Genomic DNA, 25,644 nt, shown 5'->3' on the forward strand with positions numbered 1-25,644 from the left:
CTACGACAGTCCCACACTTATTCATATATTGAAATGTATAAATGCAGACTAAAAAGGAGCTTAGACCAAAATCAAGTTATTTAAAAACAAAAACAAAGGAGACGAAAATAGCTAAGTCAAATCAAACTTTAAAAGCAGGTTAAAATAAAATGGATGACAAAATATCCCCAAAATTACCCTTGAGCAAAATTCCTCTCCTCAAACCTCCCATTAAAACTGCAGCCTGCCTTGAAGCTCAAAGCATTCAGATGAAAAAAAGGAAAAAAAGTCTGTAAGACAAAGGGCCCTCATGGCTTTTCTATGATATAAAATAAGGAGCTCCAGCTCAGTAGTCTTTCCTCAAGAGCTTGTGTGTTTATCCTTGGCCACAGAGGGGCTGCTGGACAAAAGCAGTACTTTCAACTTCATACAATTTGCTACAGGAAAATGACATCCCTACGTTTTAGTTTGTTAACAGGTATCAAGCTCAGTCCTCACCAATGCCTGTGTCATTCAAAGCTCTAAAACTACACAGTATCAGCAAAATGACTGTACTGCGAAGGAAGGCTAGCAGGATGAAGATGCACTTAGACAACATGTAGAAAAATCTGAATGCAGGCAGCGTTCTTTCAAACCACTTCCCTCCCAGTTGGTCTTTTTTAATGCCATATATGAAAGAGTATTATTACCCTGTCACTACCTCATCCTGATTGTGGATGTCTCTGCAATCTTGTATCATAAAGCTAATCTTCCTGGTGAACTTTTCAGAATATACCAAGCCTCTGCAGTAATTAAGCACCTACTGAAGTTTTGTTTGCACAACGTGCTATAAAGCGCTCCAGTGGTCCATCACAGGAAAGCATGCCAAGCAATGGAATGGTGTCATGGGTTAGGCCGCTCCGGCAACTAACCCTACACAGCCCCTCTATCACCCTCCCCCACCCCCAGGGATGAGGGAGAGAATCAAAGAGGAAAAAAGAAAGAGACCCCTGGGTTGAGATAAGAACAATTTACTACTACCGCTACCAATATATATATATATATACATATACAGATATGTACAAGGATAAACATATACAAACGAGTGATGTACTGCGTAATTACCCACCACCCCTTGACTGAGGCCTGTCTCGTTCCAAAGCTGCAATCCTGAAATGGATAAAACCCGATACCACAACCCTGGATGAACGGGAGGCCCCGAGACAGAGAGGGGCAGAGAGAGAACACCCCGAGAGTCCGAAAGTGAGAGTCCCAGAGGGCAAAAGCCCTTCTTTCCGGCTGACTCTCACTTTTTTACTGGGCATGACACTGCATGATATGGAATACTAATTGGCCAGTTTGGCCCTCAATCTTAAATTCAGGTACAAATCATAAGGAGAGTTGTGGACCCCTTGCCCCAGCCATGCTCCCCCCTTATCCTGTTGTGCTCCTGCACACTGGCAAGAACCCGGCAGCTGAAAAGTCCTTGAGACCTCAGTGCCAACTACAAACATCAGTGCACTACCAGCATTCTTCTCAGAGCGAGCCTCTGAGTAAAACCAAAACACGGAGCTCTTCTAGCTGCTAAAAAGAAGAGCTAACACTGTCCCAGCTAAAACCAGGACAAATGGCAAAAGCAATTCTTGTCTCCATTTAACCTCCTTCCCTTTACCAACAGGTCCCACTCTTTGGCAGGCAGCAGATGCTGAATTTCCATGAATTATAGGAAATCAGCTCCAGTTTGGTGATCTCTTAACACATCAAGATCCTGAACTGGGAGTTTGGATATCATTGTAAGAAGAGACCAGCTGTTGCTGCAGCAGGAGTGGGAGTCTCTGGTCTACATAAGCCTATTTAAAACCATGCTGCTGTCAAATGGAGTGGTTCCTTCCTTTGCTCCTAAGCCTGGTGCTGACAATAGCACCTTACAAGAAAAAAAAAAAAAAAAAAAACCACAAACCACCACCAACCAAACAAACAAACAAAAACACCAAAAAAACACCACTTTCAGTTTCCGTAGCAAATGATCAGTCTGACCAATGGTCCCACAGCAGTGCTGGTTAAAAAGAAGGAAAAAAATAAAGGCACCACCCACACAGTCAAAGCCACCTATGAAACTTGCCCAGAGAAACAGGCATTACTCTCCAACTCCCCCAAGATAAGTCACTCCCAAATTAGGGCCTTGGACTCCACAATCACCTAGGGCAGTCCTCTTCATTCCTCTTCTACTGTAACATCTAAGCTTATTTGACATTTCTTGGTCAATACAGGGCATAACACAGCATTGGACATCTGACTAACAGGCCATACAATGTCATGTTTTAAACGCATGCCTGTGTGGGATCTTCAGGAATGCACAAAGTGTTAAGCTTTCCTTTTTTTTCACCCTCCTCTATTGTGAGTGACAAAGCTAGTTCAAACCGAATTAAGTACAAACAGCATCCTGGCTGAGACACCCTACATGAAGATTCAGCTGAAGACAGAAATTTTTTTTGGCAAATTATAAATCCCAGAGAAAAAAAAAATCCACAGTTACTATGGAAAGTATGACACAAGCTTAGCTATAGCAGCGCTGCAAACTTAAATGGAACAGTAATACCACAAGATAAAAATTGGGGGGGAAGTCTCCTTGATGTGATTAGTTATCAAGAGAAAGCCAATGGCTTTATACCTACCATTGAAATAAGCCATGGATCTGTTTAAAAAAACAAGACTTCTGTCTAAACTACTAAAATCTGCTTGCATTAGCTAGGTTCATCGAAGAAAGAGTCATGCAGGAAAAACAGTGGAGAAATTAAGTATTTTAGTATGTCCTGCAGTAGCCATTATGTCTTACACTTTGATCTTCTAAATGCCCCGAGGACAAAGGATCAATTCTTACACAAATAGCAGATATTTTTGGTTGGGGCTTTATGGGCAGAGGGGAAAACATGGCAACAAGCTCCAAGTGGCTTCTTAGAGAAAAAATCAGTCTGCACACTGTGATGGTTTATACGTGAGGAACTGATTTAAATCAACATGATTTAAATTAACCTTAATTAATAGAGTTTAAAACCTGTGAAGATTACCTAACTCAGGAGCCTGGAGTGGTAACTGACACATTATTTCTGCAGAAGACAAAAAAAAAGGCACTTAAAACAAACAAACAAACAAACAAACAACATGTTCAATAGTTTCTTACTGACTTCAACAAAACCAAGCACTTTGAAACAGTCTAGACATCACCAGTGTTTCTGCGACAGCTGACAGTTCAGGACTGATTTTTTTGTTGTTCAAATATAACATTTTTGCTGATGCCCAGTACATTAACAATCATTATTTATGTTACTGTTAATCATTATTGTCTTCATTTCACCATTAAAAAATTGGGTATATAGACCAGATAAGGTTTCAGGAAAACTCACTAGAATATGCGAAGAATTTCAGTCCAGTACTACCTGTGCTATTAAATGCTCCCTGTTTTGGAAGCCTGTTGAAAAGACATACACCGAATAATAAGGAAGAGCTTGATATACGTATTTGGGTAGTTTTTTGTTTGGTTGATTTTGGTGGTGGTGATGGGTTTTTTAAATATAAATGACACAGTTTTAAGTATCTCCGGGCCAGGGTATACCATAACAACTGTAAGGAGCTAAAAATATCAAAACCAGTATTTAGTATCTTAGTACACATTAGATTGATCATGTTTTTAGGACTGAGATTTGGCATCCCAGGAGTTTTGTATCCCACCTGGATTGCAACAGGTCAGTAAAAGTGTAGGAGTACTGAGGCTACAGAAGAAAATGAAAAGATTAATTCCTGAAAAGCTAATTTTTTTTTTTAAAGCCACTGTAAGCAAAATTCACTGCTAAACAACTATCACAAATCAATGCTCTTAAAAAAACCAAACTAAATAGCACCAGAGAAGCACTGAACAAAAAGCAGCCCCGGGACAAATTCCTGGGGTACTTTATTCAGTTCTTCAGAGACACTTTAAGGTTAAAACCCAGTAAACTCCAGACTGTCGAAAGTAAAAAGGAAGAGAGGCAGAGGGGAGGAGATGAACATCTAATAATAATTTCACCATAATTGCACCAATTCTGTCCCTAAAATGAATTGCTCTGGTGGCCCAGAGAAGTTGTAGATACCCCATCCCTGGAAGTGTTCAAGGCCAGGTTGGATGAGGCTTTGAGCAACCTGATGCCTGATGTAGTGGAGGGTGTCCCTGCCCATGGCAGAGGGGTTGGAACTAGATGATCTTTGAGGTCCCTTCCAACCCAAACCATTCTACGATTCCATGATTCTACACCAAAGAAACCAGCAGGAACAAAGCTGAGCAAAAGCCAAAGCTTCATCAGGGAGAAGACATAAATGTATACTTCTCTCTGAACACACAACCACTAACAGTCCATCCAGTCCGTCATCCAGTATCCAGAAGTGCCGAACTCAACAGAGTCTGTAAAATTCAGTTACAGCTGTTAGTGAGGACAGTAGCTGCAAGCTTCACCACCAAACTTTCAAGTCAGAAAGCAATTAAACAACTGCAGTTCAACTGCAGTCAGCAAGTCACTGGGTTTTGGCACATACTCAATTACCACATTGGTGCTTCAATACTATCAGAAGATCTTATGAGCCTGAAAGCCATCTTGCAAAAATAAACAGATTTTGAAGTTGGTAAATTGCACTCCAGCCGTCTGTTTTTTTTTTTTTGTCTGCTTATCTCATTTTAAAATTCCAGGTGCAGGAGCAAAAACAGGATGAAGACCATACTTCCCCTCAGTTTTAAAGCTGCAGGTCATTTCTTATTTCCTGGTGCTTCATCTCTCTTGTCATCATTTTTGCAAAGATTAGAAATCACGGCCATGCCCTCAACGAGCAGCCAATCAGTCCTCTGAGCTGGAAGGTATCATGGACATCATAAAAAGCGGTCAACACTGCCCAAACACTTTTTCCACCTCCAGAAATGCACTACCATTGCCAAACCTTACATAACCTGCTTACACAAAAGAGGTCAGTTGTACAGATGATGTAAATCAGCACAAACTTCTCCAATTTCAACAATGTTCTCAAACTTATACAAGCCCAGGGCACAAAGAGGCATTTACAGGAAATTGCAATGAAGTTTAGATTCTTGCACATTTAAAACTTACCTCCCACCTCCGATCTTTAAAGTTACAAAAACTCAACTGCAAAATTAAATAGCACCAACTGTTTAAGGAAGGGAAAAGAAAGACTATCGTGCATAGCATTAAGCTGCATAATACCTACTCAAATTACCTCTTTTTTTTTTTCAAGCACTGACCTTTGAGATCTGGATGTTCTTGACAAAAAACATTACATCAAGCCCAGAAATATGGCACAACAGGTAACAACTACAACTAATTACACTGTATTCAAAGTCATGTATTTAAAGCAAAGCAAACAAAATCCCAGAGAACCATCCTCTCTGCTACAGTTTTCCTACATCTTTTATTCTGATAGGTTTATTCTTTTAAAATATAAACATTACATATAGATATAGTATACTATTTGGCAACTGAGAAACAGGAGGAAAAACATAACTGCCTGTCGACTGATGGATGCTCACATATTATTGCAAGGAATGCTTGCAAGGAAAGACTACATCTTCCTCTGCTTGCCCATATGGAAAGGAGTAAGACATCCTAGTGACTTCTCAAAGGTCACTTTGAGAAGCACTCATTCAATACAGCTTCAACAGTCTGTTAAAAATCACATTACATAACACCATAAAGCTGAAGAATCCCTGGAAAGATTTCCAAACACATTAAGCTAGAGAAGGAGGGCAGCAGTAAGGTAACACTAGTCAGGGGGGTAGGAAGACCATTCTCAACTTGGAACGCAATATTACCATGAATACTTCTGATACGTTGAGAAAAAGAAACTGCACTGGCAGGATTTCCTGGGAAAAAAGGGAGTTGCACATGCTTTGTGTTTAATGCACTTTCCCTTCCAAAGAATGTTTGCCACATTTGTATGCAAAAACTCTACAGAAACACAAAAACAACTGTAAGAAGACAAAATGAGCCCTCATAACTGCTCCTCATGGTCAATAGATACAGTACAAGAGACAATGCAATGTAACTTTTTCTTCCCAGACATTTCTGAGAAGAGATGAAGAAATATTGTATATAAAGAATTATTTCATATTGAAGCACTTCACAAGCAACTCAACTTTATACCATCACTCTAGGGTGGTGTTGTGGTTTAACCCCAGCCATCTACTAAGCACCACACAGCCACTCGCTCACTCCGTCCCGGTGGGATGGGGGAGAATCAGAAAAGTAAAAGTGAGAAAACTTGTGGGCTGAGATAAAGATAGCGTAATAGGTAAATCAAAAGCTGAACGTACAAGCAAAGCAAAATAAGGAACTCATTCACTGCTTCCCATCAGCAAGCAGGTGTTCAGCCATCTCCATGAAAGCAGGGCTCTATCACACATAATGGCTACTTAGGAAGACAAACACCATAACTCCCAATGTCCCCTCCTTCCTTCTTCTTCTCCCAGCTTTATATGCTGAGCATCACGTCATATGGTATGGAATATCCCTTTGGTCAGTTGGGGTCAGCTGTCTCGGCTGTGTCCCCTTCCAACTTCTTGTGCAGCCCCAACCTACTCACTGGTGGGGTGGGGTGAGGAGCAGAAAATGCCTTAACTCTGTGCAAGCACTGCTCAGCACTAACGAAAACATCACTGCATTATGAACATTGTTTTCAGCATAAATTCAAAACATAGCTCCATGCTAGTTACTATGAAGACAATTAATTCTATCCCAGACAAAACCAGCACACCCAGTCACAGCTTAACCTCTGACTTAACTAACTCTACTTAAAGCTAAGCCTAGATTTCTTCCTCTGTCCATGAGGAAAATTGTATTAAACTGTGTCAGGACAGTCCAAGAAATTATGTCTACACATGTACTGATTTAATGAAGGACAGGGGTCCAGCAAACATACTGAACAGTAATTAACTTGTGTAAGTAAAGTATCAGTTGCTCTCTTACCCACAGATCTCAAAACTCTTCAACACTTAGCTCGAGCCAATGTATTTTATCTATTTCAACGTGCTGATGCAGTTTAACTCGCTGTTTGGAAAAACAGTACACTCAAAAGACAGCCAATGAATCGTCAAGGAAGACCTGGGGAATTACAGGCCAGTCAGTCTCACCACTGTGCCCGGCAAGATCATGGAGCAGATCCTCCTGGAAACTCCTAAGGCACATGGAAAATAAGGAGATGACTAGTGACAGCCAACATGGCTTTACTAAGGGCAAAATGTGTCTGACAAATCTGGTGGCCTTCTATGATGGGGTTACAGCATTGGTGGATAAAGGAAGAGCAATAGATGTCATCTACCTGGACTTGGGCAAAGCATTTGACACTGTCCCACATGACATCCTTGTCTCTAAATTAGAGAGACATGGATTCGACAGATGAACCACTCGGTGGATAAGGAATTGGCTGGATGGTCTCACTCAAAGAGTTGTGGTCAATGACACAATGTCCAAGCAGAGACCAGTGATGAGTAGTGTTCCTCAGGGGTCAGTACTGGGACCAGTGCTGTTTAACATCTTGAGTGCACTCTCAGCAAGTTTGCTGACGACACCAAGCTGTGTGGTGTTGTGGACATGCTGGAGGGAAGGGATTGCCATCCAGAGGGACCTTGACAGGCTGGAGAGATGGGCCTGGAAGAACCTCATGAAGTTCAACAAGGCCAAGTGCAAGGTCCTGCACATGGGTCGGGGCAATCCCAAGCACAAGTACAGGCTGGGCGGAGAATGGATGGAGAGCAGCCCTGAGGAAAAGGACTTGGGAGTGCTCGTGGATGAGAAGCTCAACATGAGCCGGCAATGTGCACTGGCAGCCCAGAAAGCCAACTGTATCCTGGGCTGCATCCAAAGAAGCGTGGCCAGCAGGTCGAGGGAGGTGATTCTATCCCTCTGCTCTGCTCTCGTGAGACCCCACCTGGAATACTGCGTTCAGCTCTGGGGTCCCCAACACAAGAAGGATATGGAGCTGTTGGAGAAAGTCCAGAGGAGGGCCACGAAGATGATCAGAGGGCTGGAGCACCTCTCCTATGAAGACTGGCAGAGAGAGTTGGTTGTTGTTCAGCCTGGAGAAGAAAAGGCTCTGGGGAGACCTTAGAGCAGCCTTCCAGTACTTAAAGGTGGTCTATAAGAAAGCTGAAAAGGGACTTTTACAAGGGCATGTAGTGACAGGTGACGGGACAATGGCTTTAAACTGAAAGAGGGCAGATTTCAATTAGATATAATGAAGAAATTTTTCACTCTGAGGGTGGTGAGGCACTGGAACAGGTTGCCCAGAGAAGTTGTAGATGCCCCATCCCTGGAAGTGTTCAAGGCCAGGTTGGATGACGCTTTGAGCAACTTGATCTTGTGGAAGGTGTCTCTGCCCATGGCATGGGGATTGGTACTAGATGATCTTTAAGGTCCCTTCCATCCCTAACCATTCCATGATTCCATGACTCAACCGGTTATGTGGAAAAATTCTTACTTCAGTTTACACTATTGCTTAATTTTCCATGAAAAAATTAGAAATGTGTTTTGAGTTAAACCAAAGCCACCCATTCATGACAAAGAATAGTGCCAGTCCAGCCAGACCAACAAATCGTATATGCCATGATTTCTACACTGCCTTTGTGCAGCTAGAAACTGCACCCATCAAGTCTTCTAATCAACAAGAATCCCAGCTTCCATCATCAATTTGGTCCCAGAGCCAAAGCTACAAGATCAAAGCTACATTCATGACTTCACCTGAGAAACCAATGCAACACACACTGACACTAAGACAACCAAAGCCATCCTGTTGTTCCTTCTGTTCCCTTAAGAAACGATGTAGAAATTAAAAAGGTAAGAATACCATGATTCCCAAAATACTTAAGAAGGCTAAATGTGTACAGGGCAAAGAAGCCTCAGTCTCCAGGACTCAGGGTATGAGGAATCACAGAACTTATAGCAAAAAAAGAGTGCTAACAAGGGAGTGAGTTCCAGCGGGTTATTAAGGAAATCTACACATTTCCACCTCTTCCCCATGCAATTCCAGCACGGGGGGTGGGGAGAAGTAAATCACTTTTTCCTGCCATCTCTGAACAGGCAGCTCTGCTCTCAAATTAAGCAAACGGTCTTTGAACAATTTATGCCTTTTAGTCATATCTATGAGCACGAAAAGGGAGTAATAAGCCAAAGAGACTGATGAAACATTTATGGAGAGGCTGTCACCATCAAGGGCATCCATCTGAAAATAACACTTCCCATAAGAACTTCAAGCTACTCATGCATGAGACTATTTGCAGCTATTTGGCCACACCACATATCAAAAGCTCTCCAACTCCCAGAAATTACAACTATACCAAGATACTGGATATGATTCGTAACCAATTTTACGGCTGAGTACTTTTCTTACATTCTCAGAAAAGAACTGTGCTACTTAAATATTCAGCCTCATTACAGTGTTTCGAATAATTAACCAAAAGCTTCAAAATAATTTTATACTTGAAATTAATTACTAAATAGAGACACACACGATATAAACTAATCTCTAGCTTTCAAGGCAGCAATAATCATGTTTCACTCAAAACTGGGGCATCTTTGGCATTTTAACTGAGTAGCCATGAGTGAAAGTAAGAGTTGCTAAAAAGCATAATTTCTACCCGTATCATGTTTGATGTTATTCTTCTCCAGTATTTGCAACAGTTACAAGTTTTCACTCAGCATTCCCTCTCCTCTCAACCATTCCAAAGGAGGTAAGATCACACAATACACTGTTAAAAAATTTCACCATTCAGTCATTTAAATCAAAATTATTCAAAGCCTCAGTATACTGCGGCTCGTACAGATCAAGCTTCAGCATACAGATCCCAAGGATTTCAACACAGAAAGCCAACATGCTTAACCTTAAGTACACGACACACTGTTGTGTGAGACCAAGGTCCTGGTGAATCAGCAGCAAACACCACCGCACTTTTATCTAAGTGCTGCTAGAAACACAGTTGTGAGTTATGTAAGAACAGCTACACATCTGGTTCATGGCTTGTTGTGACACTGAGGAAATGCTGGATTAACAACTAGGCATGTCTGAGGCTTTTAATTTTTGACTCTGAACTGAGAGCTTTCTAACCTTGATAGCTGTCCCTTCTAAACCCATTTTCGAATAACCCACTTGTCATAGTTAGGCATCCAACCCTTTCTTTCCTTCAGTGCCAAATATACCTTAGGTCATTGACAGCCATTGCTTGTAGATTTTGGCTAATTTTCCATAAGAAACCTAAAGCGATGGTTAGGCTGGGCTACGGCACACACTTCCCTAACGTTCAGAACCTCGTTAGACTTGTTTTAACCTCTAAACTAATGGCTGTTCTGCAGAATGCCAAACTGATGATTAATAGCTTTATCCTTTGTACTCGATAATTGTTTTTATTCCTGTTTTCTAATTTGCGTCTTATTTCCTTTCCCCAACACCTCTGCTATTCCAAAAGGGGAAGACTGCTCCATAAATGAAGTCAGCTTCTGAGCTAGTTTGCTGGCACTGCCACTGCCCAACAGATCCATACCACGTCATGACAGACATTTTAAGAACTAAAATGAGGGTGGAACTGCAGAAAGAGGTTTGCAGCTTTCCCTCAGCCAGTCAAACCAATTCAAAGGTCCTTGCCCTCCTCCTCCTCCATGGATATCATTTCTACAAATCCCACCAGAGTTAGCACGCCAGCTCAGGCATGGCCAATTCAACAACCCCAGTGACTACACCAAATGAAGACAGCTGCTACACACACAAAAAAACCCCCACAATACAGCATAGGTTTTTTTGAGGAAATCAATTTTTATTTTTCTTTAAAATAACCATTTCACAGATTTCTGATTCAGCTCTTTGTGCTTCTTCAAACACAGGGGGCAGAAGCTTCTCAAGCAGTACTGTCTGCTGAATAAGCCAAACCATAGAAAATACAGCCTAAAATTGAACAGTAAGCTTGGTCCAGAAGATATCACAGCAGCCATCACACAAAGTCAAGATTTATATTAACCAAAGCAAATGCTTCTAATACATCACAGGCTTTAATAATGGGAACTAACTACTTCATTAGCACTTAGCAGTAAAAATCAGATACGAGGATTATGGATATACAACAGTTCCTCACAATCAGAGCCCAGTGTTACAGGTTGAAGGTAGCAAGCCTTGAGATTTAGATTTAGAGGTCCTAGATTTAATGACCCTTTGTCAACACACATTCTAGACTGTTCAGATCTAAGACCTTCCCTACAGCGCTGAGAATTAACTCATTTGTTTTGACTACGTGTTCATGCATTCTTTTGGAAATTTCTTTTCAGGAAACTTAAGTTTGCTTGCCTCAACACATGATAAGGACTTGCTTCTGAAATGCATTCCTGCTTCTTCACACAATGTTCATAATAGTCAGGTTCTCTTCAGTGCATTGCACAGAATTTGAACTATCTCTTTAGTTGGGCTTGAGTAAAATACACTAACTTGAGTTTTGTTAGAAATTGCTGTCCTGAAAAAAACAGAAATACTTACGCAAAAGCTGCGAACTCAAACTTAATAAATTACCAACACTAATGAATGCCCCATCAGCGGTCCACCTAGCAAGAATGTGTATAAATGTTAATGTTCTCCAAAACAGTGCCAAGAATTTTAGCCTAATGTCTTCCATTAAATAAACTCAGCTTCACACAACGTACACCAGGTCTGAGATCTAGATGTTCAGAACAAAATGTCAGCGAATTTGCAGAAAAATGTTCCGCACTCTCTTCTGTCTGCTTATTTATCCTTAATTTCAGGAAGCAGAGTAATTGGTTTATCACATATTTTGTCTCCTTTGATTCCTAGGATGTATAGTAGATCCAGCAAGAAATCTTTAAGGTGTATGGGAAAGAATGCCACATTGCATATCAAGCGGCTGCCTGTTAATTACGATATTGTCTCAAGAGTATCAGAATATCCTGTACAATTAATGATTTTCACTGGCTCTGGGAAGAGCAGAGATGCACGGATGATCTGTGATAGTCTCTGTGCTGGTTTTGGCTGGAACAGAGTTAATTTTCTTTATAGTAGCTAGTACAAGTCCAAGTTTTGGATTTGGTCTGAGAATAATGTTGATAACACACTGGTGTTTTAGTTGTTGCCAAGCAATGCTTATATTAAGCCAAGGACTTTTTCAGTTTCTGTCCCTGCCCCTGCCCTCCCAGCTTCTTCTATACAAGCTTCTATAAAAGAAGCTGGGAGAGGACACAGCCAGGACAGCTCACTCAAACTGGCCAAAGGGATTTTCCATACCATGCAACACCATGCTCAGCTTATGGATGAGGGCTGGCTGGGAAGCTTTCTTCTTCAGATTTCTCTTTGGGGCTCACTCTCTTCCTGGATTGCAGTTTTGGGACTTCTCCATTTCGGGATCACTAGCCGGGGAGAGGCCAGGCATTGGCCACCGGGTGGTGAGCAACTGCACTGTGCATCGCTCATTTGTATATACTATTATTATTTTTGCCATTATTTTTATCATTATTGCTTTAATTTTATTTTGTTTCAATTATTAAATTGTTCTTATCTCAACCCACAAGTCTCATTCCCTTTTCCCTTTCTGCCTCATTCCCCAGGGGCAGGGGAGGGTGAGTGAGGGGCTATGTGGTGTTTAGTTGCCAGCCAGGTTAAACCATGACAGTGTCTCACAGCTTGCCTTAGAAGAAAGAAATTTTAGAAACGCTTTGAAAGATTGTTGGGGGAGATGACAAGGGCATCTCTTTCAAGTTATAACCTTCAGATAAGCACTGCCTTTAATGAAGGAAAGTAGGTTGAGTGTGGAAACGATGAAGCTCTCTTTCAAATGTCATTACACCAAAAATATATAACTTACTATTTGGCAAGCCCGCCAAAACATCTAAAAACTCATACTTCTGAATGTCAGTCAGAAATCACAGAAAAACAGGCTCTGAAAGGAATCTCTAGAAGCCAACTAGTCCATTTGCCATGCTCTAAGTCTTGGTCATTACACCTGTAACATTCCTGAGAGATGATCACTGTATATTCAATATGCTCTCCTCTATTCCTTCAAACGAGTCTATGTCTTGAAGAATCGCACTCGAAATGGGATAAAAAACTTATTTATTAGGCAAATGCCATGCTCAGCATAACACCCGACTGGAAACACCACAAGGAGTCCCCCATCCATCTCTGCAGAACAGTCTTACTAAAGCTAAAGGAGAAGAGAAGGTGTCACCAATCTGCACAAGGACACATTATTTTGTCAACAAAAGGAATTTAGTTTGACACAGATCATTCTTGACAAAATTATGTTTGGGTACTACTAGCATTGGCTAAGAATTTACAAACTGCTTATTTGTCCCGTTTTTGTTGAGGAAAATGTGGTTGACTGGCCTGTATCTAATGACGTTTTCTTCCTCAAATTCTAAGCTTCCCCCCACTTCTCAGAAGAAACTGCTAAAAGTGCAAAATCACATCTGTGAAAATTCTTCCAGACTGAAAGCAAATGTCTGTCAACTCTTGAAGACTGCATCAACCAGTTTTAAGAATCTTAGTCTAAATTTCATCAGATTTCATGATCCAGAAAAAAACCCACAAACTCCTCAAGTGCTCTAATCTGTTCTCTTCTACTTTAGCACAAATTCTTACTCTTCTGTCAGTCGTAATAACTGCATTAGCCACCTGATCAGAAAAACTTAACAAAAAGACAAATGAACTAAACAGTTCTTTTTTCCTGCTGTCATCCACTTTTCTTGCCCAAGAAATAGCAGTAAACAAGGAACAACTGGTTTTAGGGGAGCTCTAACCCAGAGCCTGCTGTGCCTATATCAAATGTAATGACCACTACTTCACAGATGCACCTATGAAATATTGCAGAACTACCTCGAGAAACGAAGAGGTTGTAAAAGCAAATTAGATTTGAAGGTTTTATTCCACAAACATACCCGATGTGTGATTTTTTTGATTATTCAGTTTACTATATTACATAGTTATTCGGACAAACTTGCCTTTAATTCAATAGGACCCTTGTGCAATACTGGATTTTGGCATTTTTACCCAGAAGAGCAGGTCTGTGGAAGCGGATTTTAATAGACCATAGTGAGGATGGAACTGGCTAATTATAAAGAATACATGTACCTTCATAATGCATTTTCACAGACCATGTATTTATGTTGCTTTGTTGTCTTGGATTAATACACAAATCAAACAGGCTAACAATTAGAAATGTCTGCCACAATTTAAAAATGATAGAGGTGTTTCACATAAAGCTGCTGCTCCCAGTGGAAAAAAAAAAACAAACCGGTAGACTGCACTAACGGTCAGGAGAGCAGCACTGGCAACCCAAGGAACTGATCTGAGCAAAAATCAGAAGAACTGTCATTCTCTCCTCATCTCAGGCAAATTTTTTATTAGTAGCACAGAGTCTCAAGGTGACCAGCTCACATGCAGACATCTACATTTTCAGAAAATGAATCTTGTTCTTTGTATTAGCCCATTCCACAGGAACCGGTCATATTTGCGCATCTTCCCTGCAGGAGTAAATGCAAGATACTTAGAAGTAGAGAAGTCCTCCAGGAAGGAAAGAATAGGCTACCACAGACCTCCAGAAAGGCAAAACCAAGATACTTAACATGCACCTGTTGTGCATGTGTCTTCTGTTGTTCTGGTGACTGCGTGGCCCAGCTAAGTAAGCAGTTAAGCTCACTCCTTCCTGCCCCTGCCACCCCCTCCTGTGGGGTGAAGAGGAGTCAAATGGAAAAAAGCACTGAGGGTCAAGATAAGAACAGAGAGGGATCACCCACTGACCGTGGCCCCAGGCAAAACAGACTCAGTTTAAGGACAAATCAATTTAATTTGTTAACAGTTCATTCAGAGAGGATAACAAGAAACAAAGCCAGATCTTAAAAACACCTTCCCCTACCTCTCCCTTCTTCCCCACTCTCCATCCTCCCCCTCAGCGGTGCAGAGGAATAGAGAATGGGAGTTGTGATCAGTTCGTCACATGTGGGGTCCCTTCCCACAGGAAAGAGCCCTCCAGGAGCCTCCTTGATGTGAGCCCCTCCTGCAGGATGTAATCCCTACCCATCAGACCACTCCAGCATGGGCCCCTCCCAAGGAGTCGCAGCTCCCCATGGCACAGTCATCTGCTCCAGCATGGAGTCCCCTCCCACGGACTGCAGATGCATCTCTGCTCCACTGTCAGTCTCCAGCCATGTGGGGGTCCTTCCCACGGAGGCAGTGGCCTCTACAAAATCCTTTGGGCACAGGCATCTCTGCTCCAGCGTGGGGTTCTCCATTGGTCAGCCCCCACCTCTCCCCTCTCTTCACTGCACATCCTGTCTGGCTCAGGTTCCTTTGTCCCCTTCTTAAACAGAGCATTCACAGAGGCAATGACTGGCTTGGCCCTGGCCAGAGGCGGGTCCAAACTGGCCAGAGACCAGTCCAACCAGTTTTGGAGCCAAGGAAGCTTCTCACAGCTCCTTACAGGGGCTGCCTCAGCAGTCCCTCCTGTGCTACCAAAAACCTCGCCACATAAACCCAGCACATACACTTACTGGATTTTGTATATGTTTAAGAAATGCTGCACATCTGTTCTGCACAGAATATTGCTGCAAAGAACCACCTTTCAAAGCCATGCAAAATAAACCATGCCTGCATCCCTCCTTCTTCCAAACACAAACAAGGATTAGATTTGCAGAAGCACTGCAATTGTAGCATCACCGCTGATGATTTTAAAAAAGCTCTCCTTTTGACTTGTATCAAAAATACTTTCTCTCCCAGTTGTTCTAATCCAGTTTTCATTAAAAATTATAATTTTGCATTTCTTGTAGTATAGAAGCAATATACTACCAGAAATTCTCAGTTAATCCCTTCAGTTTTTCAGAACAGGAGAGTCAAAAAATAAATCATATAGCATAAAATGTATTGCTACAACCAATATTCAAGCTACGTTGAAGAAAATAGAAAAAAGCAAGGAATTGCATCCACTTACAAGATGTCAACCTGGCATTGGTATTTCATGGAAAGTGCCATTCCACTCTCTCTGATCTACCTCATTTAACATCATAGTCCCTCTTTAGATTATACTACTAAACTCTAGATCTAAAGCTAGTCTTTAGCATTAATTAATTCTGCACAGATTACTTGTTGTCAAGATACCCACAGGAGTCCTGCTAATTTATTTAAAATACTTCCATACAGCAATTTGCTATGGGAAGAACTCCTTTCACCTAAAGGCATCTGTAGTGAAGTTAGGATTAAGAGGACAAGGTTCTCTCTGGAAAAATCCTTTAGTTCAGCAAAGTCACTCCACTTTCCCTTTTACTGATTATAGCTATACCTTTCCAAGAGTTATCTGAAGAATACAGGCAGTTCCAGCATTGTGTCAACAAACTAAGGATTTTCTTTCTTTGGGTACACGCAGTTTCATTTAGTATTTGTACATCCCCATGTATTAATCAGAAATATATCCATAACTCCTCACATTCATCTGGGAAGCCTTATGCAGCAGGAACCACTGCAAAACCAATGTAATAAAGCTCTAGTCTGTAGTGAGGCAGTTGCTGACATGGCAATCTTAAGTTGCCCTCTGTTGCTTAGTTTCAATTTTCACTTCTCACACACCTCAAGAAGGTGGATTTCTCAAGAGACTGTCCTTCTCCCAGTGCAGGATAAACCACAGACTACTTTATATTTGTAGTTTATCCTAAGCCTTTGTATTATTAACTCAGCATCCCTTTGCAAAGAGACCAGACTCGGTGAAAATGTCAGCTGACACCAGATTTTCTTACAGATGACAAACCTACCTGTACATACTGTACAGAAGAGGAAGATAAAGTGATCCCTGAGAAAGAGTTGTGAAAACGGCAGCAGACTAGTGGCAAATCACCTCACTTGCATGGATTTCTGCACATGAGAGAAGCGCACCTCACTTCTCTTTTCCCATAATCCTGGGGGTTCATCTAGCACAGGAGATCTTCAGTCATCACTGCAACAAATATAGTTCCCAAACTGCACAACATCAGTACTATTTGTGCACACAGATAGCAAATAGCACACGTGAAATGGCACGGAGTATTGAAGAGGATACAGAGATAGCTTGCAGATGACACCAAGTTGTGTGGTGTTGTGGACACTCTGGAGGGAAGCGATGCCATCCAGAGGGACCTTGACAGGCTGGAGAGGTGGGCCTGGAAGAACCTCATGAAGTTCAACAAGGCCAAGTGCAAGGTCCTGAACGTGGGTCGGGGCAATCCCAAGCACAAGTACAGGCTGGGCGAAGAATGGATTGAGAGCAGCCCTGAGGAAAAGGACTTGGGAGTGCTGGTGAATGAGAAGCTCAACATGAGCCAACAATGTGCACTGGCAGCCCAGAAAGACAACCGTATCCTGGGCTGTATCAAAAGGAGCGTGGCCAGCAGGTCGAGGGAAATGATTCTGCCCCTCTACTCAGCTCTCGTGAGACCCCACCTGTAATACTGTGTTCAGCTCTGGAGTCCCCAACACAAGAAGGACATGGAGCTACTGGAGCAGGTCCAGAGGAGGCCACAAAGATGATCCGAGGGCTGGAGCACCTCTGCTATGAAGACAGGCTGAGAGAGTTGGGGCTGTTCAGCCTGGAGAAGAGAAGGCTCCAGGGTGATCGTATTGCAGCCTTCCAGTACCTAAAGAGGGCCTACAGAAAAGCTGGAGAGGGACTTTTTACAAGGGCGTGTAGTGATGGGACAAGGGGCAATGGATTCAAACTGAAAAAGGGGAGATTTCGATTAGATATAAGGAAGAAATTTTTTCACTCTGAGGGAGGTGAGGCACTGGAACAGGTTGCCCAGAGAAGTTGTGGATGCCCCATCCCTGGAAGTGTTCAAGGCCAGGTTGGATGAGGCTTTGGGTAACCTGGTGTAGTGGAGGATTTCTGTGCCCATGTCAGGGGTGTTGGAACTAGATGATCTTTAAGATCCCTTCCAACCCTAACCATTCTACGATTCTATGATTCTATATAAAGAGATACAGGTATTTTCAAGAGCACTAGAAGTGACACATCCAGCCTGCTCCCTTATTACTTCCTAACCTGGTCACCTTACAGCATTGAGAGTCCCTGGTTTCACCTGGATTCTTTTACTTGCCAATACAAACATGATTATTCAACATCACCACCTAAAAATATCCTGATTTTGTTTACCAGAGGATAGCAATTGAGAATCCCTGTTTCGACTCAAGCAGACTTACACACCTTGCTGACCAGATATATTGAATAGACATCACATATCAAATAAGAGTTAACTTACCAGACAAGGTAACTGAGAAAATAACAATAAAAAAGGCTGGGAAAATTAATTACTTTTCAGAAGTGCAACGGAATAAGTTAGGCATTCATACTGGTTGAATATTTGGCTTGGCACCTAAGAACAGCTGTATTTTTCTTTTTGGCTCTATGTCTGGGCTGTCATTTCTTGCCACAAAATATTTAAGCTCAAACATATGTTCAGCTACAAATCTTGAGAAAAATACCTTGGGAAAATGTAAACTGAAACAAAAGGCTATGTTTCTTTTTCAGAACTAAAAACTCAACATAAATCACCACTGTATCCATTTAAGCATTTAAGTCAAATTAATATTTACCCATGAGCAGGATCCAAAGCTATTGCCCTGGGCTGATCAAGGTCTTGCCAGAAGAGGACTTTTCTAGATGTTCCATTGAGATTAGCTACTTCTATCCTATTGGTTTCTGAATCTGTCCAGTAAAGTTTTTTCCCAATCCAATCACATGCCAGGCCATCCGGGGAAACCAAACCAGAAATGATGACATTCTGCACCACATTCCCAGTTTGGTTAATGTAAGTTTGCTTGATGGCTTCTTCACTCACATCTGTCCAGAAAACGATGCCTTGCGAATACTGGAAGTCAACCGCAGCAGCATCCTCTAAACCACTAACCACCACAGTGGACTCCTGCTTCGTGCCTCCAGCATCCACGAGTCGAACGTCTCGCCGGTTGGCAAAAAGCAGAAAGGGAGATGCTATAGAGGGAAAAAATGAAAACATGTTAGTATTACTGGCATCCACATACGTTAAAGCACTGAGTATGAATATACGGCAGAGAGGGATTTCTTTTTCCAGATCAGCAAGGCAGGCGGTACAGCAGAAGGAATGCAGAAGTTACACATGAGAGGAAAATGTACACTACCCAAAAACCTTCTCCTTCGACATGTCAGACAAAGGAGTAAAAGACAGGGGGAAGAGCAGGCCCAATCCTGTATCTATGGGATACAGACAGCACCTTCAACATAGTTAAGCGTTCAAACTGAGGCCCTTCAACAATACCTTCAACGAGACCTTCTATCAATCCATAAACCAGGTTTAGAACAGATTAAGTCTTCATGGTTTAAATATTTGGTTCACCAAGTTGAAGTAGTAACAACACACAGAAGGCAAGTTCTTACACCTTTTAGTAGCAAGCTGGAAGCTAACAGTACTATACACAACACTCTGACATGCTCCTACCAAGTGCCCTCCTAGATGGCAAAGACTGTGACAGAGGTTCAGAACTATTGTCGAGAATTCTCCTCTTCATCACAAAAGAGAAATTCAAGGAAGAGTTTGAAGGAAGATGATGATGTGGGCTGTGGAAGTTCATGGGGACTGCTGTTAGCTCGAAGAGGCAGCCAGAGCAAAAGGACAAAGGTTCTTGCTGTCTGAAGCTCTGAGTGGGTGGTGGAAGTTGGAGTCCTAGTACTGAATGACAGGGACCAGGCTTTGAAAGGAGAGCTAGCTTACGATTGATACAAAAGGGATGGGAAACTTAAAGACATGTCAAAATGGCAGCTGTAGAGATATTCCAGCAGTGCCTGCACAAGTTCTAGATCTCTTGTGTGTGAGGTTTAGTTGGACAATGAAACAACCTCAGCAGATGATGCTGGCGTTCACAGACAGAAAGGAAGTAGATGGGGAGACAGACTCATGAGAGGCAAGGAAATTATCCTCGTAGAGTTGGATCTGACAGTAAGACATATAGAAGCAGCAGTAGCACTGGGAGAGATGTTAGCATAGGCAAGATGACTTCTCTCTTATACCAGACCTCATCTGCCATTATACTCAGAGAGAGAAATCTGTGCTTGCAATTGAGGCTGTCTCCACACTCTGAGAGGGAGAGAAAGGCGAAGGTCTGAGTCCTAGAACTCCTCCTCTCGCTCCCCATACAGAATATTACAAAACTCTAGCAGAGAGAGATTGCAAAGATTCTCTGATGGACCCACTATGGGGGCAGGAGGCATGATTCAGAGACAAAGGCATGATTCGGCCCAACTGCTTCTTCCAGAAGATGACATTAAGTAAGCATATGCAGAACATTCCTTCCCAACCATACCAACCAGACTGATGGTCAAGTTAACCACTTCATTTCTATCCTAGAAGTGCAGGCTTGCTTCTTCATCCAGCAGTAAATAAGAAAAATATTTATCTGCAGATATGACTAGGTAAGCAGCAACCACGTACAATGGTGCCATCATACCAGCCACAGCTGTGAATGCCACTGGCAGCTATGGAGAATGCCAGTATTTCAGAAAAAGCCACTAGGTGCTGGAAGTAATGGAGCTCCCTCAGGTTCTCCTCTGATTGTGCCAAAGTCTGGTAGGGATCTTATGTCATCAAACAAAGAGCTATTTTCACTTGCCCCTACTGTCACCTTGAATCCCAGTACCCTTCCCACTCCTCCTCACAATGCTTCTAACTCAAGCAGCAGCTGCTGGACCTCTACACCAGTCAACTGCGGACTCCTAGCTTCACATACAACGATTTCACTTGATGCTGCTGCTTCCAACATGCACCAGGCAGAGGTCCAAACACTTGCCACTCAAGGCAAGGCAGAGCACACAGAACACAGCAGCAACAACAGATACGTTATTTCATCTTCTATGGCTTCCAGCCTGTGATATGAATACCTTTAGTTTCAAACTCGTGACTATGTAACACATGAGAATTAGCTCGATACTGTCTTTCAGATTCAACTTCCCTCTGCACTTTTACAATAAGGTAGTTTACATGAGGTCTGAGTTGTAGGTCTGCTACACTGGCAGCCATGACACATGCTGTTGCCTTTTCCATGATTTCTGGCTCCAGCTACTTGCTCACTGGAGAGTATGTACCACCGCATGGGCCAAAGCAAAGTCCATCTCTGACAACAGCTTACATATTTATAGGCAGGCCAAGGACCTCAGTTAGAATCTACAACTCAGCTTTAGCTGAACTTTAAAACATGCATAAAAATTCAGCCTTTTTATTATAATTCTGCATGGCATTTTTTCCCCCAATACACAAAAGAGACGTCTTTATTTTTCTTTTTGGAGGAAGTCTATGCTGATGAAAGTAATAAGGAAAATCTAAATCAGCTGGTGGTTTTAGTGAGGATCTTGGACAGCAAAGACACAGTTGTTATCATGAATGTTTCACTGAACTTGTAACATCTTTGTCTGCTACAATATTTAACTCAAGGAAGTTTATACAGCTTGAGGAGAATTATTTGTTAAGAAATGAAGTCTCAGTATCACTCCTATCTCATTTCCTAACTTGCCAAGTCCTCCTCTCTGTCATCTTTAAAAACACTAGGAAGTCTATCAGGAAAGCCCAACAGGTTAGTTATTGAAAAAAGAAGAAAAAATGTCTAGAATGCAAAGCACTTGTTTTCTTCTCTGCAACTCACTGGTTCCCCATACCCATGTCTATTTTAACTGGCACTGTACCAAACCATTTTAACACTTGGAAAGTCTGATATTAGCAGACTGTCTTTAAGTCACAAGTTCTTTGGGGCAGAGAACTCAAGTTATGCATAATGCCTCACAAAACCAGCCCCATATTCAGCCAAAGATCAAAGCCATAAAAAGTCGATGTACAAATCTTCAAAAACTATTGTCTCAAAAATATGTTTTAAAGAATACGAATAGACGTATTTTCATCTAGACATTTCCACGTCAAAGCCATTATTAATGCTACTACAAATGCAAAAGGAACCTGAAATATTCCAATCAACAGCAGAGGAACCCAACAGCTTCTTAACTAAAGATCAGACATGAACAATGTCTAACCCAATCAGTATCAATATTATCCCAGCTCTCCATTCCTTTCAAGAGATTTCTTCCCCACTGATGCACACAGTAGGGCAACAGCATACAGATAACACATTAACCACTGTGTTCTCTGTCACTTCTGTGCTTCGGAGTCATCCTGATTGAAGTGCAGCTGCATCGAGTTGGCTATGAACACCCAGTGGGGAAATCACACTGCCCTGCTTGCAATTGTGTTCAAATTTTACTGCTTTTATACACTGATGTAAACTGATTGATTACTGAAACCAGCCAGAGTTTATCCCTTTTAAGAACACATGAGTATTCAATTTCTTTGGAAAAAATAAGAGAAGGCAGAACTCTTGATTTTTAAAGCCATATTCCCTTCTCTGCTCCTCCCCACCAGTCTATTTTATTCAGTCCAAATTTTATAAAATATGGTTGCAGAGCCCTTTTAGAGGATTACTGGTATGAAAAACAAACAAACCAACCAACCAAAAACCAGTGATCAAAACAAGTAACTGGCTCTCAACACTGATTCTTGCCTGGAATACTTCTGAAGAAACACGGGCTCTCCCAACTTTAAAAATAATGCAAAAGTCAGGTGAGCAATTAAATGCTCAGTTTCCATGGCCTTGCATTTATCACATCAGGCAGAATGCGACGGGTCACTAGCAGGCAAAGTGAACTCTGGGAACTCTGCACCTTCCACTAAATACAACCTCCAAGATGTCCCAAGAAAAGTTTACAGAAAGAGGCATCCAAGAAAGCAGATGTCTTTCTAGAAGCACAGATGCATGGCATTTAGGTTCATAGAATTTCTAAACTAAACAGTTGAGCAGTTCAAAAGACACATTCACACTCTGTGTGATTATAACCAACAGGTTTTTTAAAGCATTAGAATGAGAAACAAAGAAAGCTCAAAAAGCAACAGAGCAAATGGCATTGGCCAAAAACTTGATTTGCTGTGCCATTAAGAAACCATCCTAGAGATTTAAGATCATACCATTGCTATACGGTGCAAGTTTGTTTAGTTTGAATCCCACGTGTATGTAGAATCAAAAGTTCATTTCCGAGAACACGCAGACGAATCTCCTTTCAAATCATGCTGTCTTCTCAATCCTGAACTGGTCTTGAAGGTCCAAAGAACACTCTTACCCTTAGTGCATTTAATTCTCTACTGCAGAACTCTTGACAAGGCAAACTGGAAGGCCAGGTAACAGCAGATTCTGAGGAGAGGGACGGAGAGAATGGGGAGACCCAAAAAACTAGCAACAACTTTGATTACCATTGACCTTCAAATAAGCTTATCTGTTACACAATACGAGGCAATATTCCTTGCTTGAGAAGTTATTCCATGGTTAGAAAGTCAGGAGACTCTCAAAGGAACACTTAGTGTTACGCTCTATTTTGATCAGCAATGCTCCCGACAACTGCAAATTGCTTCAAAGGGGAAACACCAGCTTCTATTTTGAAAAGAGAAAAGAATAAACAGTAACAGGATGAATGATGAACCTGGAGGACAAACTGTTTATATCTAGTGTATTACCACCCAACTGAAAGGACAACATTTTAATGTAGTTACAAAAAAAAAAAAAGTGCCCTTTTTTTTTCCAGTAAAATGGGAACAGTTCATATTTTTGCATAATAGGCAATATTTAAAACCTTTGTACATAGCCGGAGTTCACAATCCTTTCAGAAAGGAAAAAAAAGAACCTGATATCCCACAAATTAGCAAATGAACTTTAAACAGGTAACAGCCTAAACTGTAGAAAGTTACAGACTTCTTGCAGCAATTCTACAATCTCATCTCGATCATGCAGTACTTGATCAACAATACTTCATTCTAGAAAGACATATGATTTCTGTTAAAAAATCCACCAATTTTCCAGAGGTTTTCTGCTAACTGGAAAACACTCTTGACTTGATAATGGAGCTATCTACACAGAGGCTTATTGCACAACACTCTGAAAATAGAGCTTCCCATCAGTCTATTAACTGGAAAAAACGAAACACTCCTGATTAAGCTGGTTAGGAATCAACAATGGGTTCAATTTCCAGCTTTGCTCTTGATCTCCTGAATGCTCTTGGGCAAATATTCTGTTCCTTGTCTGAGTTTAATTACTGAATTTTAATTGTTTTACCTGCATAGGGAAAGCTCTCTTGTGCAGACATAATATAAGACTGGAAGATTTGTACACTTTACGTGTAATTCATTTGGTTGACCACTGTAAACAGTATCCATTTTAGCATGTCTACCGTATTTCCTTACCACCATCTCTATCACATTCATAAGTGATATGCAAAAGCACTTTTTATAAATGCACTGAAGCTTAGACTCCTCCGCACTTCACCATACATAAAAGGCAGTAGTAATCTTTGTTTCTCTCTGCCTTCCATCCATCTCTGTTAAAAACATAAACTTTATGAAGTATGGCCAGTCTACTGTCATCTGCCCAGCTGTAACTACCTCCCAACTGAACAGGCCTGTGTGTCGCTTCTGAATTCAGCCATTAACTTTCATTTTTTATTTTAATTGTACCAACCCCATCTACAGCACTTAAATTTTAGGAAGTGTTGCAGGGGCACCTGTTAGCCCCAGCAAAGCAACATGGGACAAAAAAACTAAAAATTGCACTATATGATCTTTGCTATTAGTTTCAGTAATAGTTCTGAAAATCAGTTTGATGGGCCTCAACTCATTTACATATTAAGACTAAGATGATCATGAATTATAATCAATAGAGTATTTGTCAACAGCTGCTGGTTAGCTGCAAAGCTGCAACAGTTCTAAGCCAAGCTGAGCATGAGTTTTAAAAAGTTATATTTATACTACTGCTTCATACTTTTTGACATGCCTACATTTTGTCTCCTTCCCCTTACCGCCAAAATAGAAAGACATGAGAATACCGGGGCACGTGCATGACTCTTACTCTTGAAAGCACCGCAAGTGCAGAACACACACCAATCCTATGTATAGCACAGGAGAAAAGCCTTACTTAACAATTCTTAAACCAGTTAACTGGGCTAAAGGTCACAGAAAGGTTTAAATGCACTTTTACGAAAAGCGATCGAGGATCTTGGGAGCCTGGTACAAAACATAAGACAAAGATCTCATTTTAATAAGCACAGAAGCTAAAATAGCCATCCAAAATTACAGTATGTGCAACAACTTACATTTTAAATATTATTTCAATTCTTAATGGGACAAATGCATAGGAGACCTCTATGGCTAAGCCATCTGCCCTGCTGGACAGAGAGAATAGTATGTAATTTTTGCAGCAGTCAATGTCCCAAACCGCAAAAACATTCATTACCAAGGAACAAAAACAACCCCCCACACCCCTGCCGCAGGCACACAAGATGGTTAAAAACAAACATGTCAAAACTTTTGCACCCAAGGGTGTACAGTCTTATGGAAATTCTAAGACAGGATATGGAGTAAGCATGCATCAGCTTTCTGTACTTGAAAATAGTGGCTATGCAGAAACAAGACCACATAGGTAGGGTCTCAGCAGTCATAAAATAATTGGAGAAATCAGTTCTACAGCACAAAGTGATCTCTCTTGTCCAGCTCTAACTCTTCTGGAGCATAAAGAGGCTTGGATCTTTGATGTGTA

The 25,644-nt window shown here is 41.5% G+C and overlaps 1 protein-coding gene across 2 annotated transcripts in view; it reads right to left on the minus strand.

Moving 5' to 3' along the window:
- Positions 1-25,644, minus strand: part of LRP5 (LDL receptor related protein 5) — a 173,698-nt gene that overhangs the window by 117,038 nt on the left and 31,016 nt on the right. For both annotated transcript variants that reach the window (XM_086612854.1, XM_086612853.1), the window contains exon 2: positions 18,589-18,985. In XM_086612854.1, coding sequence (XP_086468980.1) covers positions 18,589-18,985 — 397 coding nt within the window. The remainder of the gene's footprint in view (positions 1-18,588; positions 18,986-25,644) is intronic.

This window comes from Tauraco erythrolophus, chromosome 6, assembly GCF_009769465.1.
Source record: "Tauraco erythrolophus isolate bTauEry1 chromosome 6, bTauEry1.pri, whole genome shotgun sequence".
Classification (NCBI taxonomy): domain Eukaryota; kingdom Metazoa; phylum Chordata; class Aves; order Musophagiformes; family Musophagidae; genus Tauraco; species Tauraco erythrolophus.